The 22,635-nt window shown below is 29.5% G+C and overlaps 3 protein-coding genes across 3 annotated transcripts; 1 reads left to right on the plus strand and 2 right to left on the minus strand.

The window, feature by feature from the left end:
- Positions 1–4,461: 4,461 nt before the first annotated feature.
- On the minus strand, positions 4,462–5,255 carry LOC105969908 (uncharacterized). The gene is made up of 2 exons (XM_088815009.1): positions 5,169–5,255; positions 4,462–5,079 (listed from the first exon to the last, which is right to left on the minus strand). Exons 1-2 carry the CDS (start codon positions 5,253–5,255, stop codon positions 4,462–4,464), a joined length of 705 nt encoding a protein of 234 aa, XP_088671135.1.
- Positions 5,256–5,467: 212 nt separating this feature from the next.
- LOC148772372 (uncharacterized) lies at positions 5,468–5,851 on the minus strand. The gene has a single exon (XM_088815010.1). It carries the CDS (start codon positions 5,849–5,851, stop codon positions 5,468–5,470), a length of 384 nt encoding a protein of 127 aa, XP_088671136.1.
- A 12,516-nt stretch (positions 5,852–18,367) lies between these two features.
- Positions 18,368–22,341, plus strand: LOC105969767 (uncharacterized). Its single transcript, XM_012994547.2, has 7 exons — positions 18,368–18,634; positions 18,836–18,918; positions 19,212–19,220; positions 19,378–19,466; positions 19,719–19,843; positions 20,155–20,231; positions 21,521–22,341. Exons 1-7 carry the CDS (start codon positions 18,411–18,413, stop codon positions 22,147–22,149), a joined length of 1,236 nt encoding a protein of 411 aa, XP_012850001.2. The 5' UTR covers positions 18,368–18,410; the 3' UTR covers positions 22,150–22,341.
- Positions 22,342–22,635: the final 294 nt, after the last annotated feature.

A 22,635-nucleotide genomic window follows, 5' to 3' on the forward strand; every position in this document is an offset into this window, starting at 1 on the left:
ATTAACATATTAAAATTAGTATTACCATTATAATATGTACATTAGCATTAACATTAACAATATTAACATATTAGTATTAGAATTAATATAAATATTAAGATTAGTATTAGTATTAGTATTAATATTAGTATTAGTAATAGTATTAGTAATAATATTAGTATTAATATTAGTATTAGTAATAGTATTAATATTAATATTAGTGTTAATATTAGTTTTAATATTAGTATTAATATTAGTATTAATATTAATATTAGTCTAATATCAATATCAATATCAATATCAATATCAGTATCGATATCATTATCGGTATCGACATTAGTATCGGCATCAGTATCGGTATCAGCATCGGCATCGACACCGGTATCGATATTAGTATCGGTATCAATATTAGTATCAATATCAGTATCATTATCATTATCAGTATCAGTATCAATATCAGTATCAGTTTCAGTTTAAGTATTCGTATCCGTATCAGTATTAGTATCAGTATCAGTATCAACATTTGTATCAATATCAATATCAGTATCAGTATCAATATCAATATCTATATCATTATCGATATTAGTATCACTATCAGTATCAATATCAGTATTAGTATCAGTATCAATATCAATATTCGTATCAGTATTAGTACGGGTATCAGTATGATTGTGAGTATCAGTATGAGTATGAATATCATATTAGTATGAGTATCAATATTAGTATAAGTATCAGAGTATGAATATTAGTATTAGTATTACTATGAATATCAATATGAGTATCGATATTAGTATCAATATCAATATCAATATTAGTATTAGTATTGGTATTAGTATTAGTATTAGTATTAGTATTAATATTAGTATCAATGTCACTGTAATTATCAATGTAAGTATCAATATTATTATTAGTATTAATATCAGTATTAGTCTTATTCTTAGTATTAGTATTAGTCTCAATATGAATATTAGTATTAATTTTAGTTTTATTATTAGAATTAGTATTAGTATTGGTACGAGTATTAGTATGAGTATTAGTATTAGTATCAATATTATTATTAATATCAATTATTATTAATATTTGTATTAGTATTAGTATTAGTATTAATATTAGTATTAATATTAATATTTGTACCAGTATTAGTACCAATATTAGTATTAATATCAATATTAGTATTAGTATGAGTATTAATATTAGTATTAGTATTAATATCAATATCGCTATAATTATCAATGTAAGTATCAATATTATTATTAGTATTAGTATCAATATTAGTCTTATTCATAGTATTAGTATTAGTATCAATATGAATATTAGTATTAGTATTGGTTTTATTATTAGTATTTGTATTAGTATTGGTACGAGTATGAGTATTAGTATTAGTATCAGTATTATTATTAGTATCAGTATTAGTATCGGTATTAATATTAGTATTAGTATTAGTATTAATATTTGTATTAATATTAATATTAGTACCAGTATTATTACCAATGTTAGTATTAGTATTAATATCACTATTAGTATTAGTATTAGTATTAGTATTAGTATTAGTATTAGTATTAGTATTAGTATTAGTATTAGTATTAGTATTAGTATTAGTATTAGTATTAGTTGAAGTATTAGTATTAGTATTCGTATTAGTATTAATATTCGTATTAGTATTAGTATAAGTATTAGTATTAGTATTAGTATTAATTGAATTAGTATTACTATTGGTAACATTATTGGTATCAGTATTGGTATCGGTATTGGTATCCACATTGGTATCAGTACTGGTAGTGGCGTATACATCATATCTCTTTTGCAATATTTATAACTTTTATTGTTGTTTGAGTAATGTGCATCACTAATTGATTGTCGTTAGTGATAAACTTGCAGGTTATTTGAATATCTATTGCGTTACTTCTATGCTACTGTGTTTGTTGTTACCTTAGTTATTTTGCAGCAGATTCACATGGTGTAGTAGATTGCAATCCAAGAAATAGAGTTATACCATATGTTTTAAATGATTTCACTTAATCTTGATATCGTGTTTTGCACGCTTCATGTTTTTTTATTTGTAATATTTAACTTTATTTCATATGTTAACTCAAATTAAGAGATAAAGTTTATGTTTTTTATTTCCTTCCATTTTGTTTTACTTAAATTGGTATTGTTATAAAGAGATAGTCGTAAGTTTATTTTTCTCATTTTGAAACTGACCTCCGTGCAACGCACGGGTGAAATACTAGTTATAAATGAAATGTCAATTTTACACTCTCTATTTTAATGCAATTTTAGATCTATATTTATTGTTGAATTAAAATTTATAAAGTCAATTATATTATTATTCGTAAAAATCATCAAACCACCCATCCAAAATTGTATCAACTTATAAAATTCAAACTTGTGACCATTTGAAAGCATACAAGAATACTTACCACTACGAAACAACATATAATTGACAATAAACTAACAATACGGATATATATCACAAAGCTACAATGTATAATGATTATAAAACTTATATAAATAATGTTAAATAAATTATTAATTCTCATATAATTACTATTATATATTAAAAATATCCCATACTAACAAAACTTTATATAATATAATTTAAAAATGTAAGGAAATGTTGATCAACTCGTGTAATTTAAAAATGAATTTCGAAAGAATTTGAAGTTTGAATTGAATCGTAAATTGTAAGATTTAATTAAATCGTAATATTTGAATCAAATAAACTCATGTGTTTTCAATTCAAAAACAATATTCAAAAGATTTGATCGATTAAGCTCAACTCATTTCAATTCGTAGACAATATTCAAATATTTGGATCGGTTAAACTCAATAATTTACAATAGCGTATTAATCAAACTACGTATAGTTAAAGTTTAATAACTTTTTTTTATTGAATTTTCTCATAAAAAATAATAAAATTTAATTCATAAAAATCGTAAGATTTAATTGGTTCATGATTAGATTCAATCTTACGACTTACAATTTGATTCTTAAGATTTTACGAATTAAATTATTATTATTTTTTTGTTAAAATTGAATTAAAAGGATAGTAGACGTTAATTATAAATAGTTAACTCGATTAATACGTTCTTGTCAGTGGTTGAACTTAATCGATTCAAATTTTTGAATAATATTTACAAATTAAAAGGACTTGCGCTTAATTGATTCAAATCATACGCTTTAACTAATCTTATGGTTTGATTCTTACGTAATTTAGGAATTATTTTTTAATGATAAAATTGAATTAAAAATGTATTACACTTTAATTAATAATAGTTAATTTGATTAAGACGTTCTTGTCAATAGTTGAGCGCGCTTAATCGATTCAAATATTTTAATAATGTTTACGAATTGAAAGGACTTGAGCTTAATTGGTTCAAATATTACTCTTTGATAAAATATTACGATTTACGATTAGGTTCTTACATGTGTTAGGAATTAAATTTATTATTTTTTATGACAAAATTGAATTAAAATAATATTAGACATTACTTATAAATAGTTAAATCAATTATGTAACACTTTACGTCAATAGTTAAGCAATCGATTCAAATATTTGAATAATGTTTACTAATTGAAAGAATTTGAGCTTAATCGATTCAAATCTTACTATTTGATTAAATTAAATATTAAAAGAAAATTCACAATATAGTATTTGTAGTATGTAATTTTATTTTAAAGTAAGAAAACCACTAATTAGAATGAGTTATAATTTTTTCTTCTTCTAAATAAACATATTATTTTATTTTTTTATTTGGATTTGTCACACTATCGATTTAATAACATAAGTGAGTTTGGATTAAATTATGCATTTTTTTTATTCAATTGAACATTCTTTATATTTTTCAATGGTAGAGTTTATTAATACTAGTATTTCACCCGTGCGATGCACGGTGATCACCTTCGAGAACAAATTTACTATTGAACAATTTAGGATCGTAAAGAAAAAATATTTCAAAATAAATATAAAACTAATATAAGTAAATATGTTGTTAAACAAAACATTTGGTCCGAAGTAACATAATATTTGTTTACAACATAATGCATAAAATATTCTGTTCAACATGTCTTCCATATGAGAATGTTAGAATTAACTAAAGTAATGGAATCAAACACACTGCACCACCTCGTTGGTCTACTTAAATCAAACAGTACATAGTAGATAACCTGTAAAATTTACGTACTTCGCATGAATTGAGTTCAATGCATTCTTTATGAAACAACAATGACAATAATGCGTAATCAAACAATATTTACATTATATTACTTACCAAATGAGAATGCAACGAATATGCTAGAAATACAAAATCATGTGCAACATAAAGAGGACATACACACATTAATAAGACTAAATATCGTTATAATAATATAAATAGACGATAATTTACGACATATACCTTCATATGCGCTGAAATACTTCTTTGTAAACAACGTTGCTAGTTGAACTCGACAACCCACCGGATTCGGACTTGATTAGGATCTTTATGCCAGATCTATTCTTGACTCTCGAGAGTGCAACATACAACTGACCGTGGCTGAATACAGGTCTGGTAGATACAAACCAACATGGGAAAGTGTTTGACCCTGTCTCTTGTCGATCGTCATTGCAAAGGAAATCATCAGTGAAAATTGTTGCCTCTGGAACTTAATTGGCAGAGTAGAGTTCGACGAGACCAACGTCATCCGAGGAATGAAAACAACATCACCGGTATTTTTGCCGGATAGAACCTTGCAGCTAAGAACATGAGTTCCCATTCTAACAACTTGAAGTTTGGTTCCATTGCAAAGGCCTCTTGCCTGGTCGATGTTTCGTATGAGCATAACAGAAACATTTTCCTTGTGTTTCAGCCTATGTAAAGGGAGACCGGAGCAAGACCTAGTGTTGAGGAATTCGGTCGTATAAATTTGAGCATTCTCTTCCGAACTCATCTCATCCTTGCACATACTATCCGCACTGAGGTACAACTTCTCTTCGCCGGAAAGGAGGGAACATAAGTATTCGTTGACAAACTCAACGCAGTCATTAGTCGGCGCAAACAACGCCCTCCCTAGGAAGTAATCGGGATTTGATATGTTACTCAACAAATCCGGATATACAAACTGCAATAACTCCAATAATGGATCTTCGAAATCGGGAATATGTCCTCGGGAATCTCAACAGACGCTTCACCATCGTTTTGCTCTCCCACCTGCCTATTACCGATACTCAATATCCAATCAGCAAACTCCTTTACTTTTTCAACTTCCGATGGATTAGAACTTGATTGAAGCCTCATATTCGTATACAACTTAAGAACCTTACAGTCTTCCCAAACCTGAGATGAGTTGATCGTAGCGTGAACAATGTCCTGCCTTGATGCCTTCAATACAACGGGTAAAATATGTCTAAAGTCTCCGCCAAGAACGACCACCTTGCCACCGAATGGTTTGAGAATATGCGTGATAGATCACAAGGTCTTGTCAAGCGCTTCGAAACAATATGTATGCATCATCGGTCCATATAACGAGCAGCCTTTATAAGCAATTCTGCTTGTGGACTCTGTTGTGTAATGCTGCAGGTGGAACCATCGTGCACAATGACGGGGAGTCCAAATCTAGAATGAGCGGTTCGGTCACCGGGAAGCAGCAATGATGCTATGCCACTCGAAGCAACATTAAGAACTATTTCTCCATTCGAACGAACAGCAGTGGACAACGTTCTCCATATAAATGTCTTTCCGGTACCTCCGTGACCGTAGAGGAAGTACATCCCACCACAATTCTTCCACACATCATCCATGATGGCATCGTAGACCCTTCTCTGCTCATCTGTGATAGAAGAAAGATATCGTTTCAGTTCTTCAGTCATCGCAAATATATCGTAGTCCAACATTTAATCCCTGCACCTCATCGGTTTATAGCTAGGTTTTGTACATACTTTTGATGACTTGAATTTCCTATTTTGTTAATAAGATGAAACAATAGAAAAAAAAATTTAATTTCAATTTTATAAATTATCATTTTGTATATGTAAATTTTTTCTTTAAATGTTAGCCTTTTCTATTATTATTATTTTAAAACAATGGTAAAATAATGAAGTATTTAATATGGTCTAATTACATGGTAGTTGATGTTTAAAATGTCATAAAACAATAACAAATTATGTAGCGTGTGTGCGTGCCAGTCGTAAAAGTTATTGAATGCATTATTACCATTAAATATGTATTGTGAAATACGAAAAGATAGGCTATTTTATTGTAAAACGTTACCAACAACTACATTTGGCGAAAATCGCGTACTGTCGGTGTTGATCTTGCGCTTATATAGGTTTTGCAACCTTTTTGTCAACCGGTTGCGATGAATATTCTAAATAAATACAAAAAGGAATAAAAACGAACGTGTATTGAAAAAAAAATCATCTAATACAGTAAGAAATTGACAAAAATAAATGTTAATTAAAGTTATTTTTCCGAATAATATACTGATTATACAGTTAAATAAATGTACATATGAAATGAGAAGTAAAATATATTTTATAAATTATTATCATATGAACGAAAATAATTAAATTTTTATTATTTATTAAAGTCTTACCAATAGGTACATCACGGAGAATGGATGTATTATGTGAATTCGGTGATTTCGTTGTATCGTCCATCTAGAAAGAATACGATGATGCAATCAGATTACAATTAGATGCCAGCATTGGTATAACATAAAAAATGTGTACATTAAAATCTGATGATAAACATAAACTGGTTCTTCCATTAAACTATTGAAAGGACATAGCAAATAAATCGCATGATATGCCAATGATTTTGATCAAGAAGGACATGGTATTAATTGTATATTATTTTAATTGTTCTTAATTATCCAAACACAGAACAATTAATTAAAACAACCATCAAATCCAACAAAAAATGAATTTGTATAAAACTGACCTATATTGGTATACTTCTGATGCGTCGACAAATAATTGTTGTTCAATTAATTATGCACTATCCAATTTTCTGCCTAACCAACTGTGATAATCATTATTTGATCAAGTTTTGATAGTAGCATACGTATGTAGAAAAAAAAAAGATTAGTGCGGTGCTTGAATATATAATTAAAACCGTAAATTAAGATTCTTAATTTAATTACTATAGAAAATCTATATAATTCTAGATATGCATACTAATGGAAAGTTTAATCATAATTGTGTGATATCATACATACATATATACTCATTTCTATTTTTTTTATTTTTTTTATTTGAACACTATTATTTTATTTCATCAAATAAAGATACTCATCAATTAAGTAAGACCAAATTATAAATATTCATATATAGACTTAAAATAATTAAACAAAATTAATTAGTTAGCTTAAATAAAACAAAATTACCTAATTTGCAACCATTCCATATAATTAAGCCAACATATATTATTTTAATTTAGGCATCCCACTAATAGGGGTGAAAAATCGAAAATATAATAACCCACTAATATATGACCCATTAATTTAGATAATTAATTGAATACCATTAATCGAAAATAATTATAAAAAAATGAATAAACATAAAGCATACGAAAAAAATTAATAGAGAAAAAAAAATTAACCTTACTTGTGTAATTTGTTGGGTGAATGTGATGAGTGTGATGGAAATGGTTGGGGTTTTATAACTTGTGTTGAATTTGGTAAAAAGAAGTAACAATATATAATTGGTTTTATAAGCATAGCAATATGAAGTTTTGAATGAATAGGATGAAGAAAATGAGTGAAGCCAATATGACATTATATAGTTTGTTTGAATAAGTTGTATAAGGAAAATAAATTCAAAATATTGTAATAAATGAATCAATTCTCTTATATGAAATTTTCTTTTTCTCAAAAAAAAAAAAAAAAGGAAGAAATTGTAACACTAATTGTGCAATTTCAATTATGAAAATTCAAACGATTTTGACAATCTAAATAATTAAGGACAATATAAATGGAAAAAATGGAAAGAAATGAGTATACCTCATTTGTAGGGGAATTAATTCAAAGTACCGCTAATTAAAAAGTCAAAAGGTATATAAATGTGAAAATGTTAATAGTTGATTATATAAGGTATGTGGATAAAGATTATTTAGTCATTTTGATTCAAATTAATTAAAATCAATTGCATATATTAATTTATATGGTATATAAATATACAATTGTATTTATATACCTTATATGCAATTAATTTACGTCAATGAAATATTAGTAGTTTATTATATATATAAATTATAAGGTATGTAGATAAAGATTATTTAGTTAATTATTTATGGGAAAGTTAGTAATAACCCCTCATCTAGGAAAAGTAGTTAAGGAAACATCTCATTCCAAAAATAATTAGAGAAAACCTCCTTATCTAACAATGCACCCAAATGATATTTTCATAATTCCAAAATTATCCTTACTTTTTCAATACACTCTCTCTCCTCCATTTTTCCTCATCTTTTTCTCTACGTACATTTCTTCTGTCTCTCTCCTCCCTTTTCCTCCTCTTTTTTCTCTTTCTCTCTCCTCCTTTTCCTCATATTCTTCTTTTCACTGTACACTCTCTCACTCTCACTCATTTTTCTTCACCTTCTTCTTCTCTATTGTACTCTCCCTCTCTCTCTCCTTTTCCTCTTCTTCTTTTTTGTACAAATAGAAAAGGTCGTCACTCATATTATCAATAGGATTGAAGCCGTATACACATTAATATCTTTTTATTTTAATTTTTATTTTCTCTTATAATAAATCGCGTAACAAATTAAAAGAGAAAAACACAACACCCAATTTGTTTTGAGATTAATTTCTGCAAATATGTCATGAGAGTGAGTAGATCTATCAGAATTTTCTATTGATTTTGACAAGGTTATAGTTTATAGGGAACAAAGTATGAATTTCCAGATTCTTCATCTTCTCTCTTCTCTGTGTTTTCTTTTCTCTCTTTTCTGCTTGTTATATTTTAATGGTGTCTTTCAATAAAGTCGTTAATGGAGGATTTCAGTTCTTGAAACTGGGAGATCTAACTCCCACTATGGTTGACAAAGAGTGGTGTGGCGGCGGTGTGGTGACGATGGGGAGGTAAATTTAGGGTTTTTTGGTGGATCGGGCGGATAACGGCGCGGGTAGAGAAATTCGCGCAGGCTGGAACCTTAATCGACTATGTACGTCTTCAATAGTCGATTAAGTTAATCGACTATGCTCTGGTAGTCGATTAAGGTCAATCAACTCCCACTTTTATTTTATTTTTGATTTTTTCATTTATTGATTTCAATTGTATAAATCAATTACAATGTTTGTATAGATTTTGTATTTTGTAAAATATTGTTGATTTTTGCATTGTTTTTGCAATTGTGATTTGTTATGTTTAGTAGCAGATTCTTAATCGACTATGCTTCATCATAGTTGATTAATATACCTGATATAGGAAAGAAAAAAAAATAAAAAAAAATTAAAAATTAAAGAATTTCCTTAATCGACTATGAAGCATAGTCGATTAAGGCTAATCGACTATGCTTCATAGTCGATTAAGGAAACTGATACAAAAAAGACGGAAAAAAAAACGAAAAAAAAGAGAAAACGCTGAGTGCATGATAGTGATGATGTGGCGGGTGGGGGCAAATAGACATGGCCAAGAGCCGGGTCTGACCCGGACCGGCCCGGACCCGCCCCGTTGACTGCCCCGACCCCGCCCCGTTGACCATGGACCCGGACCCGGACCCGGTCAAGTCCGGGTCAGTTTCGGGTCCAAATTATTTGGACCCGGAACCCGACTGGTCTACCCGGCGGGGGGACCCGGCGTGGGGACCCAACCAATATATTTGATAATAAATAGACAATAAATATATATAATATACAACTATGGTGTAAATGATAAATATGTTAAATAAATTAATAATTTTCATATTAATTATTATTAAATAATTTTAATTAAATAACTTTAATTAAATAATTGACAAATGCAATATAAGAAAAAAAATATATATAATCACGGTTCAATACTTCAAGACATCTATTATTAATTAATATATCAATATAATCTCCACTATTAAAAAATATAAAGTATTGAATCAATTCACTTATGTTATTAAAATCGATAGTGTGAAAAAATCGAATGAAAAATAAAATACTATGTTTGTTTAAAAAAATAAATTATAACTCATTTCAATTAATTTAAATCGGTTTACCTCAATTATTGACAAGAACTTATTAATATTATTGAGGATTTTATCATAAGATAATTATTTAAAAATATAAATGATGCTTATTTTAACAAAAATAGATTATATCTCATTTCAATTAATATTCTTACTTTAAAAATAACATTATATATGACTAGTATAATCAAAATATTATGATGTGATTTCTCTTTAAATAATTGGTTTAGTTTGTAAAAATCGTAAGAATTAAATCGTAGATCATATGATTTAATCTTCTTTTTACATTTACTTTTATTCAAATATTAGAATCGAATCGTAAGATTTAAATGGATTAAGCTCAAGTCCATTCATTTTTTTAAATTTTTTTATTATATTATATTTGTTAATAATTTAATTAAATTATTTAATAATAATAAATATGATAAATAATAATCTATTTAAAATTATTTATTATAATCATTTTACACCTTTTGTTTATGTTATATATATTCCTTGTTATAATAATTCTAACTATAAATATAAAATATAAATAACACTATCAAATGATTATAATAATTGTATAACTAACGTTTTATAAATTATTAATTGTCATGTTGACTATTATTAATATCAAAAATCCCGACTAATAACAAATGCATATATATTTAATTTTGAAAAATATAAAAAAATCCGATTTAATTTAAAAGCAAGATTGAATATAGATTTTTGAAATTTTAAAAATTTCTCAATTATTATTTTCACTTATAAATACCCATAATCCAATTTTCATAACTTTCATTTTATTTAGTTTATGTCCCAAGGTCTTAATCGTTTTATTTTTTTCTAAAATTGTTTAACGTTTAAATTCAATTATTTTTTAATTTTGAATTTAAAGTTAATCTCATATGTTTTCAAGTTCCAATATAAGTTTTTTTTGTTTAGAAAAAAAATTGAAAAACCGGATTGGACCCGGACCCGACCCGGACACGCCCCAGACCCTGATGGATCTAGGTGGACCCGCCTCAGACCCGGACCCGGCTTCCCGCGGGTCGGTTTCGGGTCCCCTAAAAGTCGGACCCGGACCCGACCCGCCCCGTGGCCATGTCTAGGGGCAAAGCTAGAAAACATAATGGCTGAAAATAGGTGTGGACTTTTCTCAAATGACAGAAATATTTTGGGCCTTTCTCTATTAAAATAAGTAATGAGGGGTTTCCTCAAAGAGCCCATTATTTATATGCATTGATACTTATAGAATAAATAATTCAAAATAAGATTATTGTGCATGGGATAGTATAAAAGGAAAGTGCTTGAAAGTGAAATAAAGAAAAATAAATGGGTCAAAATGGGAGATGACATTTTTTGATTGTGAATTTTCCGCATTATTGATTATGTAGATATATTAGAATTTTTTTAATACGTAATAAATATACTTATTACAAAACAATATAATTAAATAGGGATAATTTGACAAAACCCCCTCGTTACACAAGTGTCATTACAATGAGCCCAATTTCATTTTGCATATTTAAGATAAATCCAAAACAGTTTTTATTAATTAAAAAAATTTAATTATCACCATTGTACCCCTAATTAAGAAATAAGGTATATTTAATTTTGATATTAAAAGATTTACAATATATTTTCCATTAAAGGGTCCTAATAATTAGGAAATTAGTTACCCATATTAATGAACATATTTTTCTATTCTGCGATCTCTCTCTCTCTCTCTCTCTCTCTCTCTCTCTCTCTCTCTCTCTCTCTCTCTCTCTCTCTCTCTCTCTCTCTCTCTCTCTCTCTCTCTCTCTCTCTCTCTCTCTCTCTCTCTCTCTCTCTCTCTCTCTCTCTCTCTCTCTCTCTCTATATATATATATATATATATATATATATATATATATATATATATATATAGGGCTGGCAATCGGGCCGTGTGAGCCGAGCCTGGGTCGGCTCAAGCTCATATACCATCGGGCCTCATTATTATAGGCTCAAGCTCAAATACCATCGGGCCTCATGCCTATAGGCTCAAACTCGGCTCACGCATTTTTTCGGGCTTCGGGTTTATATCGGGCTTATATCGAGCAATAAACAAATTACATATTTTACAACTTTGCAGTCGACATATTAAAGAAAAACAAAAAAAAAACTTCGCAGTCTAAGAGAAAAATCTAGACTATTCATTGAAAATCAAAATAAGCTTAAAAAATAAATAAATAAATAAAAAATCATAGTCTGTTCATTAAAACAAATAAAGCTTAATATTGCAAATATTTAATCCTTAATTAATTATACTAAAAAATGCATCCGAGGCCAAAATGAAAAAAAAAATCATAAAATAAAATAACTAGAAGCAATTCTAAATGTCCTTAACTCTTTTCGAAAATCTTGAGACCTAAAATAAAAAATTAAAAAGGACAACAAATATATATATATATATATATATATATATATATATATATATATATATATATATATATATATATATATATATATATATATATATATATTAGGTCTTTATTCGGGTCGAGCCATGGTAAGCTCCGACTCGGCTCATAGTTTAATCGGGTTTAATAAAACGGCTCAAACTCAGCCCGGCTCACAATTAATGGGGCTCGGCTCAAATAAAATCGGGCCGAGCTATCGGGCTTCGGGTAGGCCCGGCTCACTTGCCGGTCCTATATATATATATATATATATATATATATATATATATATATATATATATATATATATTTCCGTAAACCACTATAAAAATATGTATAAAAATTATAGTATTATAGTGATTTTCAATAATTTTTGTACATATTTTTATATAAACTGTATATACAGAGTGGTTTTTATGTTGACATAGTTGTTATACAGAGTAGTTTTCAAGTTTACATAGTTGTTATACAGAGTGGTTTTCATGTCATATAATTGTTATACATAGTGGTTTTCACGTTTATATAGATGTTTATATAGAGTGGTTTTCATGTTATATAGAGTGGTTTTTATTTAAAAAAAAAAACTGGAAAAAAAACCATTTTAAAAAAAAATCGATAAGTTTGTAGTGGATTATATTAATAATGTAGATTACGTTAGTTTTATATTAATATTTACTTCAATTTTGTAGTGGTTTTCGATAAATTTATAGTGGTGTTTGATGAGTATGTAGTGGATTATATTAATAATGTAGATTACGTTAGTTTTATATTAATATTTACTTCAATTTTGTAGTGGTTTTCGATAAATTTATAGTGGTGTTTGATGAGTATGTAGTGGATTATATTAATAATGTAGATTACGTTAGTTTTATATTAATATTTACTTCAATTTTGTAGTGGTTTTCGATAAATTTATAGTGGTGTTTGATGAGTATGTAGTGGATTTCACAAATTTAAAAAACTGAAAGAATATAAAAAAAATAAAAAAAACCAATTTTTGTTTAATTCGAAATAAAGAAACTATTTTTAAAAAAAAAGAAAAAGAAAAAGAAATAGAAAAACTAGAATGACGTGAGAATTGAGAGTGTGAGAAATTTGGGGGATTTGAATATTTAAAAAGAATTAATTGATTCTCCATAATAATATATATATGGTAACTTTCAATAATCTTAAGTAGGGGCATTTTAGATAATTGAAATCAATTGGATTTATCACAAATATCAACAAAAAAATATGGATTTATCATGAATTCGAAATTCAATGAGGGGGTTTTGGCAAATAGCCCCAATTAAATAAGCATTATATTACGATGTATATTTTTTCCATTAAAATAAGCATTATATTAATATTTGCAATGTAATATAATTAAATAACTAAAATAATGATTAAATAAAGTTTGCATAATAAATTGAATTTAATAATATGTATATTTAAGTATGTATTAAATTTACTATTTTAATTACGATGTTTTCCATTAATTTAAATTATTTTAATAACAACATTCTCCATATATTTTAATTACATATGTTAAAATTAATTAAAAATAATAATTAAATAAAAATTGCATAATAAATTGAATTTAATAATATTTATATTTAAGTAAGTATTAAATTTACGACGTTTTCCATTAATATAAATTATTTTAAAAATAATTGGTATTTTAAAAATATTTTTCATGGTTGGCAAAAAATACAAAAAAACATGAAATTCCTAAAGAGGATAAATTGTTTCATAATTTAAAATAAAGTTTAATGACATTCTATATATTAAAACAATGTTTTATAGTGATAAATTGGAATGGAATAGTAATTATGGAAAGAAGTCCAAAAATGAAAGAAATGAAAAAATGTTGGATCAAACCGAAAAAAACAACACTAACAAAATATCATAGCCAACTTTTTTTTCTTTCATTTGTTGCTTCTGGCGTCGGAGTGAGGTGAAGACGAAGATAAATACGGTTGAACAATTTTGCTTTGGTGTTGGATGGGAAATGTGGTTTTACACTTGTATTGAGTATGATAATTAAGTTAAATATGTATAAATAAGGAAATAACTATTTATTATATAATTAACATAAATGCTGATATTCAAATTTGTAAGAAAAAATAAAAGATATGATTGGCCAATATTATGTTAATTTACTATCAACGGCAGAACAATTACATAAATGCATTGTCAACGGCAGTACAATTACGTTAATTAACTGTCATTGACAGTATAATTACGTTAATTTACAGTCAGCGACAACACAATTACGGTCAACGTTTAGCGGCGGACGTAAAAAAGAAAATCAACACTAGAGACTGGCGCGTCAGAAACCGGCGAAAAAATCCGGAAGGAAAAAAAAAAAAAGAAATTCGAAAAGTCAACGCCGGAATCCGGCAGCAAAAAAAAAATGAAAAAAAAAAAGTTTTTGAAAAAAAAGTTAAAATTGGATTTTTGTGGTCAAAATTGGATTTTTGTGGACAAAATTAATTAAATTGAGGTTATAATTAAAAATTGGATATAAAAGTTGGAGGTAATATTGTCATATACATGAATATTTCCTTTATTTATAATAAATATTAAAGGAATGGAGTTGTGAAAGAGATATAGTCCCTAAACTTAGAAAATTTGCAGATGTCTAAGTTTGGTCTCTGCTCCGAGGTGACATTCTTAGAAAATTTGCAAAGTTATATCTATCTTCATGTGAGTGGGAAAACTGGCAGCATTTCTTGTGGAGGATAAAATTGAGAGTTTCCACATATAGATGGAAAAGCCGCCGGAGGTAGCGTCGAGTTTACAGGCGGAGCAGTGTGAGATTCCATCGTTGAGTCTGCAGAGGAGCAGTGTAGATGGTCAAAAGAATCCAAAATCCTCATTCCGAAAAAATCCCAAATTCTCATTCAAAACAAATCCCAAATTCAATTCAAATAAAATGTGTTAGACGGATTCCATCATGGCTTCGGATCTTGGATTTGTTGGAAGAGGGAAATAATGATATCTCCCCCACAAGCTGAATCCCACCCTCAAATCCCCCACACACACGTTTTCTTCTTCTCTGATTCATCTCTGCACAAAATTTGCCACCCATCAATTTCTTTTTGCTTTCACACATTTTATAGTTTCCAGTTTGAAAATTTTCTAAGGAGCAGGTTCTCTCTGAGTTGCAGATATTCCCACCTTCTTTTTCCTTTTTTTTTTTGAAGAATATAAATAAATTGACGTTTTTGCCCCCTTAAAACTCACGTGAAAAGCACGTGCGTAAGATTTCGGTCGTCAAAATGATCTGAAAATTCCAATTTCGAGGCACCGTGCAGCAAAAAAAGAAGTTCAGGTAAGAATGTGCAATTCTTTTTTGTTTGCGGGGCAAAGTGAAAAACCGACATCAGTTTAGAGGGCAAACTGCTTTTTACTCTTATGTAAATATGTATATGTTAGTGTTATAATAGGTCATGTATCTTATGATACACGATATGATATGGTATTAGGGGTGGGAACGAGCCGAGCTCGTCTCTTTTGGCCAGCTCGAGCTCGAGCTCGAGTCCTGGTTCCCGAGCTCGAGCTCGAGCTCGAGCTCATCGAACCAATTTTTTTTGGCTCGAGCTCGAGCTCGAGCCAATTTTGGCGAGCTCGAGCTCAGGAATAATTTTTTTTTTTTCTTTTTTTTTTATTATTTAATTTTTTTATTAGAAATCATTCATAGGAAAATAAAAAAAATTATAAAATAAATAATGAACTCTAGGTATATATATTTTTTATTTTATATAATTATGAATTATTTAAGTAATATAGATTTGTTTCTATTTAAATACTAGATATATTTATTATTATAGACTATTTACTATTTAGTTAATAATAATAATAATAATAATAATAATAATAATAATAATAATATATATATATATATATATATATATATATATATATATATATATATATATATATATATATATATATATGTAAAAAAAAAAAATAGAAGGCAGCTCGCGAGCCGGCTCGCGAGCTGTCGAACAGCTAATTTTGGGCTCGAGCTCGAACTCGTCCGAAGCTCGAGCTCGAAAATCCCGAGCTCGAGTTCGAGCTTTTTTCGAGCCGGCTCGTCGAGTTCGCGAGCCGGCTCGGCTCGTTTACCACCCCTATATGGTATAAATGGAAAAGATTTGCTATACACAATTTGATAAAAATGGAGCAAACACCAATTCGAGTCCGACACCTATTCACCGACAAGGCGCTATTTGGAGTTTGATTGGGCGGTTACGACTTTCCAAACACAATAACATCATTGTCGTCATGCGTCGCACTTCTATTAGCTAATTCTAATAATTTCAAATTAATTTAGTTATATTACCAACTCTCATTAGGAGAGTTGGTACCTAGCCTTAACAATATGGTAAAAGGTTTAGGGTTCGAGTCCTCATTCCCCTACTTTCCCTTGTAATGACTTGAATTACTCAAAAAAAAAAAAAATTCAGTTATATAACAAAAAAAATTATCGATTTTAATTTAAATCAGGCTTAAGTCCTCCCGAAGGCCCACGACCCACATGGTTATGGGTGCGGGCCGAACGAAAAAAATAGAGGCATTAGAAAAAAGCGAACAATTTCCTCAAAAAGAATAGGGTGACAAATAATGAAGAGTCAAAGACAAAACACCAAGTAAATAGCTTAGTAGTTCCTAGTGGTTTGACCAGTAATTAACCAAACTATTGAGGTTATAATAGTAATATCACAACGCATCTTTAATTACATTAAGTTAATAGCTAATCATGCATCTATCTACAGAGACAGATATCTACTGACAAAATTATTCACCAATATCTTCATCTTTTAACTTAACTACAATAATATTAGTATTAATCATTATTTTAATATAAAAATATTTTTTGAATTTTGTAGAGAGAGAAATGTATATTATGAATATGAATTAAATTATATAAGTATAATGTATGTAAATGTGAGAGATAGATTCCCCATGAAATGCAGAAAACCAGAGAGTGGGGTTTATAATGCCAATTGGTAAGCATGGCAGAGTGGTTATGCCAAGTGTTGAACACTTGCTATAAATCTTTTACTTAACCCTGGTTTCACTTTTACCTCCATCTGGTACCCCTGGTTAAATTAAAATTTAAAACCCCCTAGCTACATTTCTTGCTTTTCTAACTTTCTTTTTTTTAATATCTATATTTTTTATTATTTGTTTTTTTTCTTCATCTTTACTAGTAATTGTTAAATTGGGGATTTCATACCTTTTTATATATATAAAAAAAAAATCAACCTTGTAAATAAACAATGAAAACATGTATTTACTAAAATAACCCTGGACATATAATTTTTGGACATAATTTTGCACCAATAAAAACCAGCAACTATCTCGTGCTATTGGAAAATAGCAATAGAATGACTCTCTCTCTCTCTCTCTCTCAATATATATATATATATATATATATATATATATATATATATATATATATATATATATATATATATATATATATATATATATATATATATATATGTATGTATGTATCTCTCTCTGTGTGTGTCTGATTAAGTGAATAGAGGAGACATTGAAAAAAATGAATGAATAAAACAGGTGAATCTATAACAAAAAAACGCAGAGAAGTTTGTATTTTTCCTCTATATATATTTTCTCTCTCTACACTAAGCACATAAATTTTGGTAAAAACCAGCAGAAAATAAGGGTCTTTTTCTCCCCTGCTTTTCTTTTCTCCTTGATTCCACACCAACCCACCCATCTTCACACACATTTCCACTGCGTGTTGTGTGTGTTTCCTTTTGTTTTCTCTGTCTTCACTTATATATATATCTATATACATACAGACAGACCCAGAGAGAGAGAGAGAAGAGAGAGAGAGAGAAATCTAGAGAGAGAAACAGAGAGAGAGAGAGAAATGAAGAGGAGGCACCACTCCTCTTCTTGCTCCTCCTCTTCATCTTCTTCCTGCATCGAATCACCAATCACAGCAAACAACGAGCCTCTGAAAAAACCCAAGCCCAAACGTGTTCGAGCCAAGAAAATTCCCACCACCACCGCCACCACCGCCGCCGCCGCCGCTGATAATTCCGCCGCCACCTCTGCTAAATCAAGAAGCTCCATTTACAGAGGCGTCACCAGGTACTTTACCTTTTTTCTTTCTTACACATGCAGGATTGCTGAAATTGGATTTTAATTGCTTGCATGCATGAAATTTCAAGATTTTGGACAAAGCCCACAACAATAAATCAATCACAAAAAAAAAAAAAAATTGAATCTTTTTTTTTTTAATTCTTTTTTAATTAAAAAAAATGGTTAAATTAGTGTAATGTGGTGGTGCAGGCATAGATGGACCGGGAGATTTGAAGCTCACCTATGGGACAAAACTACATGGAACAGCATTCAGAACAAGAAAGGAAGACAAAGTACTCATTTTTCTCTTTTTTTTTTTTTCTTTTTTTTTTTGCCCTTTCTATTTTAATTATTATTATTTATCTTAATTAATTGAAAAAGTTGCTTGAAATCAAGAAGGGATCTGCGATCTTAGTTTAAATTAATCAATTATTTTAACCTGGCCCCCAGTGTTTTTATTTGTTAATTATTCTTTTTCTTCTGCAGTCATTAGTAGTTTAATTACTTCTGACTGTGTGTTTTTATTCTTGATGATGATCCCGGTCCATTCACAACGTTCGTTTTAACGCATTTGTCGCTGCCGCAGTCTATTTAGGTAAAATCTCGCATTTTTTATTTTATTTATATTTTATATATGGTTCAAATGTGTTCAAGTACATTATATATATTCAATTGCCTACATTGCATGCAGAGGTTTAGGCAAGAAAATTTGAATTTAATTAGTGACTAATTATTAATTATCGTTAATTTAGGTGCCTACGACAACGAGGAAGATGCCGCTCGGACCTATGATTTAGCTGCCCTTAAGTATTGGGGACCAGCCAGTATCCTCAATTTTCCTGTAAGTATATATTTTTGTGTGTGTGTGTGTGTGTGTATTTCACTGTTACATTGCTTTGTTTCTTTTATATCAATGCTTTTCCGTTGTCCATATTCGATTTTTGATTTTTTTCGTATTTAAGAAAAAAAGTATATATGAGTAGGAAATATTGGGATAATTGCTACATTATTGCGGTGATAGTGTGGGGGCCGCCGGCTAACGTATTAAATTATGGCCGTTAATTAATTAATATTGTTTTGACTTATAATGCAGGTCGAGGGATACACCGGCGAGATTGAGGAGATGCAAAAGTTGACTAAGGAAGAGTATCTAGCTTCCCTCAGGCGGCGGAGCAGCGGATTTTCGAGGGGTGTTTCGAAATATCGTGGCGTGGCTAGGTAATTTAAAAAAAATAAAAAATAAATAAAATATAATAAAATTCATGTCATTTTGTTTGCCGTTTTCGAGTACGATATAGATTCTTGGTGTATGTATATATGTTATATGTATGTATCTGGTCATGACTCATGACTTTTTGCTTTTCATGCTTTTCTCACACGAAAAATGAGTTGGTGAGAATCCACTACTCGTGTTTTATTGGTTGCGCGAAAAAAACGTGACGTTTTGTGTGATTTCGACATTAATTTTTGGCATTTTTCCACTTAAGGAAGAAACGACATATATATATTTTTTTTTGAATTTTGAATAGGCACCATCACAACGGTCGGTGGGAGGCTCGGATTGGGCGCGTGTGCGGAAACAAGTATCTCTACCTAGGAACTTACAGTATGTTTCCTCAATTTATTACATAGCTTTTTCTTCTATTTCCACAAAAAAAAAATTATTTTTTTAATTTTTTATTTTAATATAAATGCTAGAAGTGTTAAAACAATTATTTATTTTTTAGTTAGCAAACCCCACATAATTGGCTGTAGAGATCTGATATTGGAAATCCATTTGCTTGTCTAGGACCACACCAAATAATTAAAAATAAAAATAAAGCTGACATGGCAAATTGCTGACTGGGTTAGGACTTCATAAATTATTAAATACTAAAAAATAATTAATATTTAATAAGACAACATTTTCAGGCCTTGAAAGAAAACTTTCCAGTTCAACTTTATGAATCTGGAAATATATTCCTCTGGTGGGCTGGTGGGTTGAGATTCAATTTTTATTTATTTATTTTTTTAAATTAATACCTATTTATTGAACTTGAAAATTTATTTTTTTCCATGTACGAATATTAGTAGTGATAAGCAATGAAATTAGAAACAAAAAATTAGTCGCAACACGTAACGCACATATGAATGTGTGTGTGTGTGTTGAAAGTGTCGAGATTTCCACGAGACGATTTGGAAATAACTAAATTCAATATACATTTTATATAGTAATAGTTGTGGGGGTAATCACTAGCTAGTGTACTTATATAGTAATTAGTGGGCATACATTAACAACAATTAAGAGCTTGATTACTTGGATTACTTAATTAGAGAGATTGAATAGATTAATTACTATAATATCATGCACATTATCTTAGATTAATTAATGTTTCCAAGCTCGTGATGCTGTCAGATTGTTTAAGCTAATAAACCTTTAATTCCCTATTAGAAAAGATTATGTGTAATACTAATTCTCTAGTTAACTATTTTAGAGAAGTACGTACTCTTAAGACCTCGTTTGGTTGGCAAAACATGATTAGCTAAATTAAGATTATACACAATCTTACGAGAATCCAATTGCGTAATTGAACTAGAGGAGGTTCGATACACAATTTCACCAATAAATCAAGATTAGATAGCTAGCCTGATCAAACATCAAATAAGGTCCAACTATTTAATTCACGACGACTTACCCTGACAACCAAACGAGGCATAACTCTTCAATGAGAAAATTTCGGGACAATTTCCACTTTCGGTGCATTTGTTTATTCATTCACAAACATGCACTAGCACACACATAAACTCGATGCATCGAGTGGCTCTAGAATACTTTTTTCCTTGTCATTATTGCAATTTATAGTATGTATTTCAATTATCCGGAATTCTCAACGGAGTCTCGTTTTCTTTACCTAGGTACACAAGAGGAAGCAGCGGCAGCATACGACATGGCAGCAATAGAGTTCAGAGGTTCGAACGCAGTTACAAACTTCGACATCAGCAATTACGCGAACAAGCTGACAACCAAAGTCCAACCGGAGGTACAACTAATTAGGCAAGAAGAACAACTCCAAGTCAAGAAGGAAACAAATCCAATAATCCCCCTCGAAAACAACAACAACGTACAACCCGACGAAGCACGCGAATATCAAGAAGAATATGGAAACCAAGTCGTACTCGACGACAACGAGCACCAACAAAGCATTCCGAAACTAGAGTCGATGATGGACTCGATTGTAATGGACCCCACGGAGGAGCACGAGCACCCGTGGGACCTATGCCTCGATATCGGGTACAATATTCTCCCGATTCTCGATATGCCTATGGAGAAAGCTTCTGAAGTGCTCGATTATGAAGACTTTGAGGATAACATCGAGTGCATTTTCGATGACAACTTGTTCCTCGACGATGTCATCAAGATGAACGGTTCGGATGGTTTGGTGGACGGGGATTTGAACGGTCAGGATGCGTTGACTTCTCCTTCTTCTTCGGAGTTGTCGAATACTACTACATCGTCGTCGGTTTGCAGCGACGTTGTTATCTAGTGTTTTAATTTCTTTAAATAGTTTTTCGGGGTTTTCGGAAACGTAACTTGTGGTTCTAATTTAGTTATTTAGAAGAGATAAAAATGTAGAATTTCAGTGATTCTGCACACAAGCTGGGCAAGTCTTGGCTTGTGATGTGTTGTTTTTATTTTGTTTAAATTAATTTCATAAGATTAGGTTGTTGGAACATTAGCTATGTTTATCACTAATAATTCTTGGATTGGTTAGTGGTTTTATAAAATTAAATTGACTTCTTACCTGTTTACTTTATTTTGCAGAACCTGAATAAAATTATACTCGATAAACTAATAACCTTGTTTAAATAATACTTTCTTTCAGATTCGGTAAAAATGTACTAAATTATCAACTTGATAATTTAATGTTTTGTTAACTTAATAGAATTTTGTTAGTTGCGAATATGAATAAATAAATAAATAAATAAATAAATAAATAGATAAAAGCATGAAGTGTGTTTTCTCATTAAAA

This window comes from Erythranthe guttata, chromosome 2 (genome assembly GCF_056151865.1).
Source record: "Erythranthe guttata isolate IM_541 chromosome 2, IM_541, whole genome shotgun sequence".
In the NCBI taxonomy this organism is placed as follows: Eukaryota; Viridiplantae; Streptophyta; class Magnoliopsida; order Lamiales; family Phrymaceae; genus Erythranthe; species Erythranthe guttata.

What these genes read in the sequence shown, in the direction of transcription:
- LOC105969908 (XM_088815009.1), bottom strand. Translation starts at nt 5,255, where the DNA reads ATGAGGCTTCAATCAAGTTCTAATCCATCGGAAGTTGAAAAAGTAAAG. An exon ending in TGAGTATCGGTAATAGGCAG is followed by an intron (nt 5,080 to 5,168) that starts GTGGGAGAGCAA and finishes GAGTTATTGCAG; the next exon opens with TTTGTATATCCGGATTTGTT.
- LOC148772372 (XM_088815010.1), bottom strand. Translation starts at nt 5,851, where the DNA reads ATGTTGGACTACGATATATTTGCGATGACTGAAGAACTGAAACGATAT.
- LOC105969767 (XM_012994547.2), top strand. Translation starts at nt 18,411, where the DNA reads ATGAAGAGGAGGCACCACTCCTCTTCTTGCTCCTCCTCTTCATCTTCT. An exon ending in ATTTACAGAGGCGTCACCAG is followed by an intron (nt 18,635 to 18,835) that starts GTACTTTACCTT and finishes GTGGTGGTGCAG; the next exon opens with GCATAGATGGACCGGGAGAT. An exon ending in TCTCTACCTAGGAACTTACA is followed by an intron (nt 20,232 to 21,520) that starts GTATGTTTCCTC and finishes TTCTTTACCTAG; the next exon opens with GTACACAAGAGGAAGCAGCG.